This window comes from Lissotriton vulgaris, chromosome 8 (assembly GCF_964263255.1).
Source record: "Lissotriton vulgaris chromosome 8, aLisVul1.2, whole genome shotgun sequence".
Lineage (NCBI taxonomy): Eukaryota > Metazoa > Chordata > Amphibia > Caudata > Salamandridae > Lissotriton > Lissotriton vulgaris.
In genome coordinates this window covers 1,393,482,248-1,393,498,019 of record NC_141696.1, presented here as the reverse complement: position 1 = coordinate 1,393,498,019, position 15,772 = coordinate 1,393,482,248, and the positions used below count along the sequence as shown (strand labels likewise).

Below are 15,772 nucleotides of genomic sequence, written 5' to 3'. Positions count from 1 at the left end.
GAGATGGATGTTGGGCAATGAGATCCTCTTGCCTGACTTCTTGGTTTTGGCTGGAAACCAATGAAATCACATCCTGTTGCATCTGAAAACATTGACCACGACACTGGGAATATGTTATATATCTTTATGTGGGATCTTTTCTCCTTACCAAGGAAAACGTCTACAAACAGGACATTCTTGATTAGGGTTTTGGAACTGTAGAGTATAGCATCAAGTTGGAATTAATTGAAGTCTTTTTGTGAAAATCTGACAAAAAAATGTTTGCCCCATGTGTCGATTTATTTTAAACCCCACCCCAAAAACTCACTTTAATGGTGTAATAAAAAACTGATAAAAGACAGACTCAAATTGAGGTAGGGAAGTGTGGATGCAAATGCCATAAAAACAGAGGAAAGCAAATGCCACGGAGCAGATTAAGAAATGCACACAGAACCACACTAGATGGTAAAATAGGGGATTGACCGGAAAAACTGAAATTGAAGTGGGTGTTGAGGTAAGGACAATTTGGAAATGGGAGCACTGTTTACACTTGAGGCTGTGGGTGTTAGAATTAAAGTTCTCAATTTTGGTGCTTCTGAAAGAAACAGGATGAGCTTGACTACTAAATTTATGGCACTTCAGCATTGCAGATTCGATTTGTCCCCATGATAATACTGCTATACTTGAACCGACTTTTGTTGCAGTCACATGTAAATCATAAGTCCAATTACACTCCACAATCAAATAAACATGGAATGCACTTAATCTACTAAGTAGTCAACAAATAAAGTGTGTATAGTTAATGAACTGCCTCACTCACCTTATACCATGTCTGCTGAAGAATAATAGCTCTTTTGCCATCAGCAAGCGCCAGTCTGGGGAAATAAAAAAATCTATATTTTGAAAGGCGTTTTATGTGCGAGAGCTGCATCTTTTAAACATTACTTAATTTTTATAAAATATCTGACTAAATAACACAATAGGGACAGTTCAGACACATTACTAGTAAATTAGGTCATTTGCATAGCTGGTCTAAATAATACACAAAAATGATACATTAAACAAATAAAATTACAGGTAGGGAAAGTAATTTATCGTTGGAACGCCTAATAAAAATGACACACCAGTGACAAAGCTTTTCTTTACAGCCCTGTGGTCTGCAATGGTCAGTCCTAAATAAAGCTGATGCAATTGCTCCAACACTTTCTTTCTTTTTTTCTTTTAAACTTTTTTTATTTCATCCTCATTTCTTGAGTTTCAAATTTCATTATTACACACAAAGGATACAATAAATATATATTTTCCATATTAAGATCTACGCTCTACAAGTGGCAAAACATACAGATTTTTAAATATTATACATACAGGAAAAAATTAAAGAAATGGGGTACAGTAGCTTAATTACCACTGTAGAGGATCTCCTCTAATTTCCCTCGAACCTTTGTTTCCACTGAGAAACTGAGGCCCATATCCGTTTCCCCCATTGTTTTACTTACCATCCTTTCTTTTCATACAAAGCCTTTTCAAGGTTATACACGGCTAACAAACGTGTCATCCATTGTTGAAATGTCGGCGGGTTTGGATCTTTCCATAGGGAAGCAATGCATAACCTACTTATGGCTGCTGCCAAAAAGATTAATTCCGGGTGGACTACAGGGCTCCCTTCTCTAGTGACTCCCAGTACCATCACTTCATTGGTCAGCCTTATGGGGATCCCCAAGGACCTATCCATAAAATTTTCTATTGAACTTTTGTATTGATCTAAGCTCGGGCATGACGCAAACATATGAATTGTATCTGCTCCCTAACTTTGGCATCTCATACTGCTCATACTGCTTATACTGCTTGTTCCGCCCCAAGTCGCTATTCTATGCGGTGTATAATATAACTCATAGGCGGTCTTGTAGTATTTGGGCTGCAAATTCGCTACTTTCAATACTGTATTTGCTAATTTAAGTGAGTCTCCAACCTCGTTACCATCTAAGTTTAGCTTTGCTTTCCATTTGTCAGAAACTCTAGCCTGATTGTCTTCTTTACGTTGACTCAGTTCGTCGTATAGCTGTGAAATTGAGCAGCCGTCCTTGCTCTGCACTTGCGCCATAATTTCTTCCCTCTTAAAATTTATGTTGCCCCCTTGTTTCCTCATTAGCACTGATCTTATCTGCAAATACTTATAGAAATCTCTGCGCTATTATACAGCTGCTGTGCCCTATCGAATGTGATAAATCCTGTAGAGTCAATTAGATCCCCCGCTGTTTTTATACAAAGGCTATCCCATCTTTTCATGACCTTATCCTGAGACACCTCAATAAACAAGGGATTCTTGAATAATGGGGTATAGTAGTTAATTCTTCCTAGTTCTATCTTTTTTCTAATCGAGGTCCAGACTGATGCCCCCAGCGTCTTGAACTTCACTTTTTTATAGTGGCTTGCTTCGCTGAACATTAACAACCATTGGTTGGTCTCTGTAATTATGAGTTCATATATATCAGGGATGCCCCCGCTACCCCGCCACCTATCTTCGATATTTCCACCCAGTAAGCCTCTCGCATATTAAAGGACCGCCGCGCAGTAGTAAACCTTAAAATCTGTTACTGTCAGACCCCCGCCATCTTTAGATAGAGATAGAAATTTAATGGTCCTTCGGGTTTTGCCTTTTGCCCAGATAAAGCGGTTGGCGACTCCTTCAATTTCTTTAAACCAGCTGTTATTAAATTTCAGCGGAATAGTTCTAAAAAGATAAAGGACTTTAGGTAAAAATAACATCTTTAATTTATTGCAGCGGCCTATTGTCAAATGTAGGTTATCCATCCTATCCAGATCTTTTTTGGCTTTTTGGATCACAGGCTCCAAGTTTTTTCCCACTATCTTTGTTAAATCAGATGTTATTGTAATTCCTAGGTATATTGCTGACTCTGTCACTCTATGATATGACCATGTAATTTTGCTGTTGACTACTGTTAGCGTCTTACCCTGGTTGAGTTTATAGCCTGATAATGAACCATACGTATCTGCTTCCCTTTCTATTTCTCCCAGGGCTACCACCGGATCTGGTGATGTAATAGCAAGGTCATCTGCATAGCCGAGTATTTTAGTGCCATGTCCGTATAATACTATTGGTGGGATGCTCCTATTCATTTCTATTCTCCTTATGAAGGAGTCTATATAAAAAGCGAAAAGTAGCGGGGAGCAAGGGCAACCTTGTCGCGTTCCCCGCCCGATGTTAGTTACCCTGCTAACCTCGCCCATTGCTCTCAATCTTACCTTTAGGTTTCTATATAGAGCCTTCCGAGCCCCTATACATCCATCCCCAATATTTGCTTTTTCCAATGCAGCCCATAAGAAGCCCCACGAGACCCTATCAAGAGCTTTCTCAGCATATAATAATTTAAGAGCCATAGGGTCTCGTGAGGCTGCTGTACCGTCAACAAGCAAACATACTCTCCTTATATGGTCAGCTGTACCCCTCCCGGGAATGAATCCGTGCTGATCTTCCAAATTACTGAACTGAGACGATTCGCTAAAATTTTTGAATACATTTTTGAGTCGCCATTCATGAGACTTATTGGTCTATATGACCCTGTATCTGTAGGAGGTTTGTGTTTTTTCACGAATACAACCATGGTAGCCTCCCCCCACGATTCTGGAGGTTCTCCTCCTTTTTGTATATGAATCATGAGTTTTGTAACATCGTCCCTTAATATAGTATAAAAAATTATTTTTAAATTCGAGTGGAAATAAATCGGGGCCGACCGCTTTCCCGGCAGGGAGGTCATTTATTGCCCCTTGTATCTCCTCAGGAGTAAAGCTAGTCTCCAGAGCATTACTATCCTCCCCTGATAGTCTCTGTATTAGTGCAGACTCGAGGTAGTTCTCTACCTCATCTCTACTTGCCCCTCTGTCTGACTGATCAAGCTTCTGATAAAAGTATTGAAATACCAGGCAGATTTCTTTCGGGGTGGTGGCTATTACCCTGGCCTCGGAGACTAGCTTCTCTATTTCTCCCCTTGAGGCTGCTTGCCGGGTTTTAACCGCTAGCGTATGCCCAATTTGCTCGCTGTATTCGTACTGCTCCGGTCTTCAGGCTAGAAATTTTCCAGCCGCTTTGGAGGCGAATGATTCTCCTGCTGCAGCCTTAGCTAGGGCCAGCTTCTGCGTTACTCTGAGATGTCCTGCTTCAGGCCGATTGCTTTAGTTAGCTCTTCTTCCAATTTGGTTAATGTTCTAATCTTCTCCTCTATCTCAGCTTTCTCTGCCTGTTAGACGGACCAGGAGGGTCGGCCGAGGATAAGGGGAGAGGTCTCCAGGGAGAGCCGTCTCCAGCGATCGTACAGACAAGTAACTTCCCCCCCACAGACGGACACCACACAAGGTTAAAGTTCAACGAGACTTTATAGGCAATTCTTTAAGTTACGATGGAATGGTACAAGGAGGTCTGGACTCAGGGGTCCCCTCGATTCTGGTCTCTGGTTCGGGAAAAGGGTAGCGGGACAGTCTTGTTACCAAAAAGATGGAAATAGCTCTCAATCCTCGAGCTCGGCGTTCTAGATGATCGGGCCGCGGCGGAGCCAGCAGGTCCCGAGATGGACGAAGGAAACGACGGTCCGCGGCGGAGCCAGCAGGTCCCGATGAAGATGATGGTTACAAACGGTCCGCGGCCACGCCAGCAGGTCCCGACGACGATGAAGGATATGAAGGTTACGAAGGTTGCGGCAGCACCAGCAGGCCAGACGATGGTGCACGAGACAGAGCTACAGCAGCGCCAGTAGTCCGTCAAGGATGAGTTCTTCTTTACGTCTCTCGACTCCAAGATACAACTACCTTCCTGCTCTGGAGCTGCCCCAGTTATAGGGCTGGTGTGCTTTGATGTCCGGACCCTCGCACTTGGAGGTCGGGAGGTCCGGGATGAGGGAGTCCAGACACCCAGCAGGGGGGTGGAGCCGGCGCCCGGGGAGGCGATGGGCGAGCGGCACTTGGAGGGGGAGAGCCATCGACACCTCTTTCTCCCATTGACTTGCCAAGTAGCCCGCTCACCTCCTGGGTGGATGGTGGTGCCGGGATGTCTGAGGCCTGGCCAGGCCCAGGGTTGAGGTCGATCGGGGGCCAGGTGGCCTCGTGGTGGAGTGTCCAAGATGGCGCCCCAGGATGGGCGCGAGGGCCGGCAGTGGATCGGACCCACCAGGTTGACATGCTCGAGGGCAGGGGTCCCTGAGGGGACAGAGGACGTGCAATGGTGGTGTGTGGTACTTGTGGGCCTGGACTCGGGCCTGGTTGGGCCGGGGGAGAGCGGCCCTTCATGTGGCCTGTCCAACATGCGTCCCCCCCAGCTGAAGGCGGGGAGAGTTACCCATCTTCTTGGGGACTCTCCTCGTCGAGGCGGAAGAATCGGGACAGGCCATCCGCGTTGGCGTGATCTGGCCCAGGCCGGTGTTCAACTGTGAAGTCCATACCCTGCAGGGAGATGGACCAGCGTAGTAACTTCGGGTTTTCCCCCCGCATCTGCATCAGCCACTGCAGGGGTCGGTGGTCGGTCTGCACCCGAAAGTGGGTGCCAAAAAGGTAGGGCCGGAGTTTCTTGAGGGCCCAGACTACAGCGAAGGCCTCCCTCTCTATGGTGCTCCAGCGTTGTTCCCGTGGTAGGAGTCGCCGGCTGATGAAGGCCACCGGTTGATCAAGGCCTTCGGCGTTCACTTGAGACAGGACTGCCCCAATGCCATGGTCGGAGGCATCCGTCTGGACGACGAACTCCCGGCTGTAGTCGGGGGCTTGGAGCACAGGGGCGGAACACATGGCGGCTTTCAATTGTTCAAATGCAGCTTGACACTCGGGGGTCCAGTTGACTTTCTTGGGCTGATTCTTTGACGTGAGTTCTGTGAGGGGCCCCACCATCGTACCATAGTCTTTCATGAACCTTCGGTAATAGCCCGTGAGGCCCAGGAAGGCTCGTACTTCGGTCTGGGTGATGGGGGGCTGCCAGGATTGGATGGCGGCAATTTTTAGCTGCAGAGGGGCCACCAGGCCGCTTCCCACCTGGTGTCCGAGGTAGGTTACAGACCCTTGCCCAATTTGACACTTGCTGGCCTTGATCGTGAGGCCAGCTCGCTGAAGGGCTTGCAGCACTGCTCGGAGGTGGTGGAGGTGTTCGGACCAATGGTGGCTGTATACAGCGATGTCGTCTAGGTAGGCGGCGCTGAATTCTTCGAGCCCCGCCAGGACCTGATTGACGAGCCGTTGGAATGTTGCTGGGGCATTCTTCATGCCGAAGGGCATGACTGTGAAATGGTAATGGCCATCGGGGGTGGAAAAGGCAGAGCGTTCTTGCGCCCGGGGTGTGAGGCCGATTTGCCAGTAGCCCGCCGTCAGGTCGAAGATACTGAGGTAGCGGGCAGCTCCCATGCGGTCGATTAGTTCATCTGCCCGGGGGATGGGATGTGCGTCTGTTCTGGTGACCGCATTCAAGCCCCGGTAGTCAACGCAGAACCGGAGTTCTGGTGTGGTGCCGGGGGCAGCTGCTTTGGGGACCAGTACTACAGGGCTGGCCCAGGGGCTGTCTGAGGGCTCGATGACCCCGAGCGCGAGCATCTTGGCTACTTCTTCCTGGATGCAGGCCCGTACCCGATCTGGCACGCGGTAGGCCCGGTGGCGGATAGGGGGGCTGTTTCCCGTGTCCACATCGTGCACACACCAGGAAGTGACACCTGGGGTGAGGGAGAACAGGCTGGCGAACTGTGACAGGAGGACTCGACACTCCTGGTGTTGCTCTCTGGTGAGGGCCTCCGAGAGTCGGACCCCATCCACGGAGCCGTCTTGCTCCCTAGTCCGTAGGAGGTCAGGGAGGGGCTCGGAGTCTTCCTCAGCCCCATTGTCTGTGGCCATCAGGAGGCTGAGTTCTGTACGCACAAAGTGGGGCTTCAGTCTGTTAGCGTGGAGGACCCGGAGGGGGTTCCGGGGCGATTCCATGTCGATGAGATAGGTGGCAGGGCCCTTGCGCTCGACTACTTTGAAGGGCCCCGTCCATTTGTCTTGCAGGGCGCATGGCTCGGTGGGGGACATCACCCATACCTGTTGGCCAGGTTCAAATTCAATGGAAGAGGCATTCCGGTCATACCACTTTTTCATGTCCTCTTGGCTGGCCTCTAGGTTAGCTTTCGCCAGCTCCCTGAACCGCCGGGTCTGGTTGCGGAGGGTTAGGAGGTACCGGAAGACATCCGGAGGGTTCTTTAGCGGGGGCATCTCCCAACCTTCTTTGACTAGGCTGAGTGGTCCCCGCACTGGGTGTCCATATAGCAGTTCAAAAGGGCTGAAGCCCAGGGATTTCTGAGGGACCTCCCGATAGGCGAAGAGGAGGCACGGCAGCAGTACATCCCACTGGCGACGGAGGGGTTCTTCCAACCCCCCGATCATCCCTTTTAGCGTGCGGTTGAACCGCTCAACGAGTCAGTTCCCTTGAGGGTGATAGGGGGTCGTGAATCGGTAGGTAACCCCGCACTGTTGCCAGAGGGATTTCATATATTTAGAAATAAAGTTCGTGCCTCTGTCGCTGACGACTTCTCGGGGGAAGCCCACCCGGGAGAAGATCCCCATCAGAGCCCGGCCGACTACCGGGGCTGTCACGGTCCGCAGGGGAACAGCCTCAGGGTAGCGGGTGGCGTGGTCCACTAGCACCAAGATGAATCGATGGCCTTGTTTGGTGCGCGGGTCCAGGGGCCCCACGATGTCTATCCCGACCCTCTCGAACGGGGTGGTGACCACGGGAAAAGGTTGCAGGGGGGCCTTTAGTTTGCGGCCGCTCTTTCCACTGGCTTGGCACGTGGGGCAAGACCGGCAATGCTGGTGTACATCGTTCCTCATTTTGGGCCAGAAGAAGTGGGTCACTAGGCGACTGTAGGTTTTATCTTGTCCCAGGTGTCCTGCCAGGGGGACATCGTGGGCCAGGTTCAGCAGAAAGTCTCTAAAACGGAGTGGCACCACTAGTACTCGGCTGGCCCCCAGTTCTGCGATTCTTTGCTCACTGTATAGCAGATCATTGTCCCAGTAGACCCAGTGAGTTCCGGAGGTATCCCCTGCGCTTTGGGCGAGTGCTTGCTGGCGGAGTCCTTCGAGGGAGGGACAGGTCTTCTGTTCGTGGCGAAATTGTTCTTGCGTGGGCCCCCCCTCTTGAGGCCACTGGTCGAGGTTAGCGAGGTCGGAAGGTTGAGCTGGTTCGGGGGGGAACGTCACGGTCGGTTGTTTCGGCTGGGGCGACCGGAGGCGGTGGCGCCGGCCATTCGGGCTCCTCTGGGCGGTGGTTGGCACGGGCGGCCATGGACCGGGTGGTGACGCACGCCCAGTCCGGGACGCCTAGCATCCCCAGGTGTTCTCTACGTTCTACGGCTGCCCAAAGGGGAGCTTTCAAGGTCATTCCCCAGGAGGCAGTCTACGGGGGCATCGTCTCGGACCGTTACTTTCAACATGCCGGAGACCCCTCCCCATTCGAAGGGGACGCAGGCCATCCGACACAGACTTTCTGAGTTATCGGCTGAGCGTACAGGGCAGAGAATGTTCGGTAGATACTGTTCTGGGGTCACCAGGTGACAGCGGACGGCTGTTACACTGGCCCCGGTGTCACGCAGGGCTTCGGCCCGGTGTCCATTGATGCTCACCCATTGGCTGTACTTCTGGGTGTTAGCGGGTAGGGGGACCCGCGGGACCATGTCTTTCCCCCCTAAGCATGCTAGAGCCATGGCGGCTGGCTCCCATTCTTGGTGCTCTTGTTCATACTCCTCTTGTTCCTCTGTGATCTGTTCCTCCCCTAGGGCAGCAGCAGCCACCTGGCGGGGTCTTGGGCTCTGGTACTGCGGGCAGTTTGGGTCGTTTGCATAGTGGCCGACTCGTTGGCATCGATGGCACGTAATATTGGCTCGGTACCCCGGTCGCGCTGGGGTGCTGCCCCGGTTGGCCGGGGGGGTGGTGCTGGTAACGGGGGCGACCGGGCCGTTGTCTCTTCCGCGTCCTTGACCCCCTCCTCCTCCTCGGGGCCGGTGCTGACCATTGTTGTTCCGGTTCTGTTCGTAGGACCCATTTCGGCCAACTCTGGTGATCTCCCACCGGTCAGCTTCGGCTGCGAGCTGCCGGGGATCCGTTAACTTGCTGTCGAGGAGGTGCTGGCGGAGTTCAATGAAGCAGTTGTTCGACAGATGCTCCCATACCATGAGATTGAACAGTTGTTCGTAGGTTGTGACATTGCTTCCTTTGATCCAGCCCTCGAAGGCCCGGCTAAAGTAGTTTACATAGTCCACCCAAGTTGTACCCGGGATGCGGGTGCAGTCTCGGAACCTCTGGCGGTACATCTCGGGTGTGAGGCCATAGCGGGTGAGGAGTGCAGCTTTCATATGGTCATAGGAGGTCATCTGGTGATCCGGGAGCTGTAGTAGGGCATCGCGGCCCTCATTGAGGAATCTCCCCCATAGACCGGCTCCCCAATCGCTTCTATCGATCCGGTGTGCAGTCATAGCGATTTCATAAGCCTTAAACCATTGTTGGATGTCGTCCTCTCGGAAGTATTCTCGAACGACATCTTTGGGGATGTGTACCTTTTTCTCTGTTGCCCCTGGGGTGTGGGTTTGCTCGGGCACCCCTACTCCTTTATTCTGCTTGCGTAGGTTGATCTCCGCTAGGTTCCGCTCGTGTTCGTACGCCAGTTTCTTTTCCTCGAGCTCCCTTTGTCTCTGTTTCTCCTCTCTTTCTTCTCGGAGACGCAGGTGCTCTAAGTTAATTTTTTGTTCGGCCAACTTAAGTTCAACGTCCATTTTGAGTCGGGCCATTTCCAGCTCGTGTAGTCGGGTTTTTTCTCTTTCCTGGATCTCGTCTTGCGAGAGACCCGTTCTTTGCTCTTCCGAGGCCGTGGTGGTTTTTGCTGTGGTGCTTTGATCGGGGGTTCCGGCAGCCCCGGTTTCTGCCCAAGATTCTAGGGCATGCTTAAAATCGTCTTTTGTACTTAGTCCGGTGGTAGCGATACCTAGTTCGATGCAGAATTGTTTCAGTTCACGATGGCTGTACTCATCCAATTTTTCCATCTGGAACTTCTCAGTTGATCCGCTTTCTTTAGTTGTCATTGTGATTTCGTCGTGGGGTGAGCTACTCTCTGTACGTTTATGCGGGGATTCGGATCGCGCCGCTGGCCACCAATGTTAGACGGACCGGGAGGGTCGGCCGAGGATAAGGGGAGAGGTCTCCAGGGAGAGCCGTCTCCAGCGATCGTACAGACAAGTAACTTCCCCCCCACAGACGGACACCACACAAGGTTAAAGTTCAACGAGACTTTATAGGCAATTCTTTAAGTTACGATGGAATGGTACAAGGAGGTCTGGGCTCAGGGGTCCCCTCGATTCTGGTCTCTGGTTCGGGAAAAGGGTAGCGGGACAGTCTTGTTACCAAAAAGATGGAAATAGCTCTCAATCCTCGAGCTCGGCGTTCTAGATGATCGGGCCGCGGCGGAGCCAGCAGGTCCCGAGATGGACGAAGGAAACGACGGTCCGCGGCGGAGCCAGCAGGTCCCGATGAAGATGATGGTTACAAACGGTCCGCGGCCACGCCAGCAGGTCCCGACGACGATGAAGGATATGAAGGTTACGAAGGTTGCGGCAGCACCAGCAGGCCAGACGATGGTGCACGAGACAGAGCTACGGCAGCGCCAGTAGTCCGTCAAGGATGAGTTCTTCTTTACGTCTCTCGACTCCAAGATACAACTACCTTCCTGCTCTGGAGCTGCCCCAGTTATAGGGCTGGTGTGCTTTGATGTCCGGACCCTCGCACTTGGAGGTCGGGAGGTCCGGGATGAGGGAGTCCAGACACCCAGCAGGGGGGTGGAGCCGGCGCCCGGGGAGGCGATGGGCGAGCGGCACTTGGAGGGGGAGAGCCATCGACACCTCTTTCTCCCATTGACTTGCCAAGTAGCCCGCTCACCTCCTGGGTGGATGGTGGTGCCGGGATGTCTGAGGCCTGGCCAGGCCCAGGGTTGAGGTCGATCGGGGGCCAGGTGGCCTCGTGGTGGAGTGTCCAAGATGGCGCCCCAGGATGGGCGCGAGGGCCGGCAGTGGATCGGACCCACGAGGTTGACATGCTCGAGGGCAGGGGTCCCTGAGGGGACAGAGGACGTGCAATGGTGGTGTGTGGTACTTGTGGGCCTGGACTCGGGCCTGGTTGGGCCGGGGGAGAGCGGCCCTTCATGTGGCCTGTCCAACACTGCCTTATTCCGTTTAATTGAGTAGCTCAAAGTCTCCCCCCTAATGCCAGCCTTCAAAGCTTCCCAGACCATCCCTGGCTGTGCAGACCCTCTATTTCTAAAAATTCTTTAATCCAGCTCTCCATATGTGATCTTGCAGTAAAGCTCTCTCAAAAGACCAGGTATTGAGTTGTTGTTTCTGTGGGCTTGGAACTGAGATGTCTAATATTAGAGGATTATGATCTGACATCACTCGTGGTAGTCGGTTTATTTTGACAATAGATTTTAGGGAGAGTGAAGTCAAAAAATAATCTAGCCTGCAACAGCTTTGTGGGGCGCGGAATAATATGTACACCCCCCCCCCCCCCCAACATTTTCTTTCAATATTGTTTCTGTAAGTACTTGGCTCACCTTAGTGCTCATTTGAATAGTATGAAGAGCATGGATTTAAGCAGTTAAATATTCATGTAGCATAATACTTCAGTACCGTATCAAACAAACAGTCAAATGTTAGATAGAACATCTTCCTAAAGAATAAGTTGCTTACCTTCAGTAATACTCTTTTTAGTGGATGCTCAATCTAAACACAGATTCCTCCCTTTATGAGTGTCAATAGGTGCAGAGCTTAATTTGATCCGGTGCGTGCCAGTGGGTGGCCCCCGTTACTCATTTGTGTTGTCCTTACACTTTCACCCAGAGCAAGAGAAAGAAAAACAAACCACAGAATGAAAGAGGAAGAGAAACACAAAAACAGTGACAAAAGGAGAAAGCAGAGATGACAAAGAACTAGCAAGAGTGAGATAATATGTAAGGGATTGCCTGGAGGTGGACGAAAGAGGCATGAGGCGGAACCAAGACTGTACAGCCTCAGTATTCAGCACCCGTACCAGACTTTGGGTCCTGGTTCTTGTTGCTTCACAAATTAATCACTCAATAGGAGGCATTGTGTAGCTATGTGCAGACGTCATTATGCTCAGGAAGCGAAAAGCAGAGCTACATGTAGGCACCCACATACTCAATGACACCAGTTGCTTTCTTAGTCTCTTGGCGCAATAAGGGGCAAAGCCTATTGGTAGACTGGGATAGCCAGACTGTGGGTCTCCAGATTAGGACATTTTAGAATGAAAAAGAGTCCAGTTCACAGAGTGGGAAGGTGTGAGGTATCTGCTGTTAATGTGAGTATCCTCCAGAAAGAGCCTAACCAAAGGAGAAGCGTGGCTCACTGGTTAGAGCAGGCAGACCCTGAAGCAGAGGTCAGACCCGGGACCAGGGTTCGATTCCCGACGTGGCAGGGTGTTGAGCTCAAATGTCCACGGACTCGATAATTCTCGCTTCGGTGCCTGACCTAATCATGGGTTCACACTATGCAACTCTGGGCATTAAGCTTGCTTAATCTCCACAACGGCCCCCCCGCGGCGGGATGCCTGGCTTTCACCTTGGGGATGCCCTGTAGGGGCTATCTCACAGGGAAAAACGAGGACGGGTTCCCAAGGCAAGCGCGGAGATACCCCTTCGGGGGTCGATTCTGGCGCTATATAAGAAATGCAAAGGTAAGTAACTTGTTCTTCTGATGGATACGTCTAAGTTCAGATTCCTCATCTTTTGAATAGATACCATAGTAGTACTTCCCAAGATGGTGGATAGGCGCCTGAAAAGTACTGATGACAGGCACTCTACATGTCAGCGTAATGGGGAGAGGATGAAGCCTTACGGCTAGAGCGGTCAACCTCAAAGCTGGGGAACTGGGTTTGAGTCTTCGCAACATCACTCAACATCCTGTGATTCTGGGCAAATCACTTTATCTCCCCGTGCCTAACAAAAATGAATGTGTCCTTCTATAACGAAACTTGTGCTCATGTAAAGCGCTCTGATGCCCGATTTCTCAGGTCTAGTATGCGCTATACAAAAACTCTGAATGAAAAAAAAAATGGTAACAGCTTTGGCTCTGGTAGAATGAGCCTGTAAGATTTTGAAGGCTTCTTCTTAACTAATGCGTAGTATTTCTAACCCAATTTGCACATTGTATGTTCGAGATTGCCAAATGGATGGCCAACAACTGCCTCCAACTAAACAGTGCAAAAACTGAGATTGTGCTCTTTGGCAAAGCACAACAGCTATGATCAGCAGACTGGTGCCCCCCTGATCTTGACCCAGCACTCTCCCCTAAGCAATTTGTGAAGTACCTGGGAGTAAAGATCGATCACACATTGTCCACGAGGGACGAAGTTAACACCACTTGTGGCATGTGTTTTGCCAAAATGAGTCACTAAAGAAAGATTTTGCCAGGCTTCCCTCTACCTCCAGGAAAACCCTTGTCCAGTCACTCAGAGCTAGTTATCCTGACTATGGCAACGCTTTATTGGTATCTGCAAACTACAATTTGCTGGCGAAATTGCAGGTTGTACAGAACACAGCTGCACGGCTAATATGCAACCTTCCTGCAAGGACTCCTTCTGCCCAATATTAAGGAATTTACATTGGCTGCTCATCAGGAAACATACTGTGTTTAAGCTATGCTGTTTGACATACAAAGCCCTTTACAAGTCCTTACCCGTCCTTAATTCTAGACTCAAAAACCATCAGCCCCCAAAACAGCTTAGGTCTTCCAATAAAGCTTTTTTACAGAGCCTTCGCATTTAATTGATCAGATATGGCGGCAGGTATTTTTCGTACACCCCCTCCCCCGCATCACTGGAACAAATTAAACTGCCCCTTTCTATCCGCACCTGCCCCAACTTACACAATTTTAAAAAGTTGTTGAAAACATGGCTGTTCTGAACTTTACTTTGCTCTGGCTTGCAACTCAAGCGCTGAGATACTCCTCTAGGAGTGAGCCTTGCCCTATATCAAGAATAAATAAATAATTTCTTGATGCGGAAAACAAAACATTGGGAGATGGTCTGTTTTTGCACTGCCTTGCCCTCCTTTGACCCTGGAAGCCTCACAAAGAGCTGAGCATCCACTCAATGTTCCTTGGTGTGATCTAAGTAAAACCGGAGTAATCTTTAGCGATACCTATACCAAACATAAAATGGAGTGACCATTTTCAGTAGAAAGGAAGCTCGGTCCAGAACCCCAGCTTACCTGGGAAGTATGCTGCATAAGGGGGCTGACAGAAAGCCAGCAGCACGTTCACAGGCCGAGCTGACGTAATGGCAATGACAAGGAGTAGTTTCTGTCCTGTAACTCCAGTTCTGTAGTAGGGGTATCTCTGTTATAGTCCTAATCTAGTGAATAGTCCCGCCCATGTGCGTGGACCCCGGCAATCAAAAATAATCTCTTAAATTGTCAAATTATGCAGAAACTGCAAAGACACTTAAGAGACAATTTAAAGACAAATAATGCAGCCTATATCCACAGGCTACACTGTCCAGTACTTCAACTAGAAATTCCACCAAACAAAACCACACACAACACAGCCTGCCCAGTTTCTTCCATAGAGAAACTTACCTCTACCATTAAAAGACTCTGGAATGATAGAGAGGAAGGCATGGACAGACAAGCCCCGTAGGCTGCCATTATGTGGCTTAAATAGGATACTGTGCCTTTAAGAGAACTTTCCAGAACTTTCTCCCAATATCCCAGAATGCACAGCAGATCCCTTTTGCTTTCAGTTCTTTTTGTAGGCGTAGCACGCCAGACCTGTAGCATTCCTTACATGAATATTTATCTCCACCGGAGAGGAGGGCGGGCGCTTATGACTATAACAGAGATACCCCTACTACAGAACTGAAGTTACAGGACAGAAACTACTCCTTCTGTAGTAGGGGATCTCTGTGTATAGTTATAATCTAGTGAATAGAATGGCAATACCAACCTCACACCAAAGCACCGGTGGAGAGAAGAAAATTAACACCACTATTGCGCGAACGAATTCCGCAGCGAAGCTTGCCCAACCTGAGCATCTGCCATGGCATCAGTGTCCAGACAGTAATGCTTAGCAAAGGTATAAACCGACTTCCAAGTGGCCGCCTTGCAGATCTCTGCAATCGGAACATTACGGAGTAAAGCTGTCGTGGCAGCTTTTCCCCTGGTGGAATGAGCCTTGGGCTTACCCCCTAAGGTCTTATTAGCTTATTGGTAACACAACTGTATGCAGGACACAATCCACCTAGAAATGGGCTGCCTAGAGGTAGCAAGACCCGTCCTGACCGATCCATAATTGACAAATAATTGGTCTGACCTACGAATATCTTTAGTTTTATCCAGATAAAATGTCAACACCCTCCTAACACCCAGGGAATGTAGAGACCTTTCCGCTGGACATGAAGGATTCTGAAAAATCGTAGGCAACGTTATGGTCTGGTTGACATGAAAATCAGAAATAACCTTGGGAAGAAATTTAGGGTGAGTACGCATAACAACCTTAGCAGCATGAAATACAGTATAAGGTTCTTGGCAACACAACGCCTGAATTTCACTCACCCTGCGGGCCGATGTAATGGCCACGAGGAACGCCGCCTTCCAGGACAGGTGCTGCAACGAAGCCTTATGAATAGGTTCAAAAGGCTCGTTCATCAATCTGGACAGCACCACATTCAATTCCCATGAAGGCGAAGGAAGCCTGACAGGAGGGAACATTTCTTCAAG

General features: G+C 50.0%; 1 protein-coding gene across 2 annotated transcripts in view; it reads right to left on the bottom strand.

Annotated features, from left to right (window-relative positions):
- LOC147698808 (E3 ubiquitin-protein ligase TTC3-like) overlaps positions 1-15,772 on the bottom strand; it is a 1,930,429-nt gene that overhangs the window by 1,448,675 nt on the left and 465,982 nt on the right. For both annotated transcript variants that reach the window (XR_015299370.1, XM_086935404.1), the window contains exon 11: positions 800-854. Coding sequence is in view for 1 of the 2 variants with exons in the window: in XM_086935404.1 (XP_086791530.1) it covers positions 800-854 (55 nt within the window). In the remaining variant the exon portion in view is untranslated. The remainder of the gene's footprint in view (positions 1-799; positions 855-15,772) is intronic.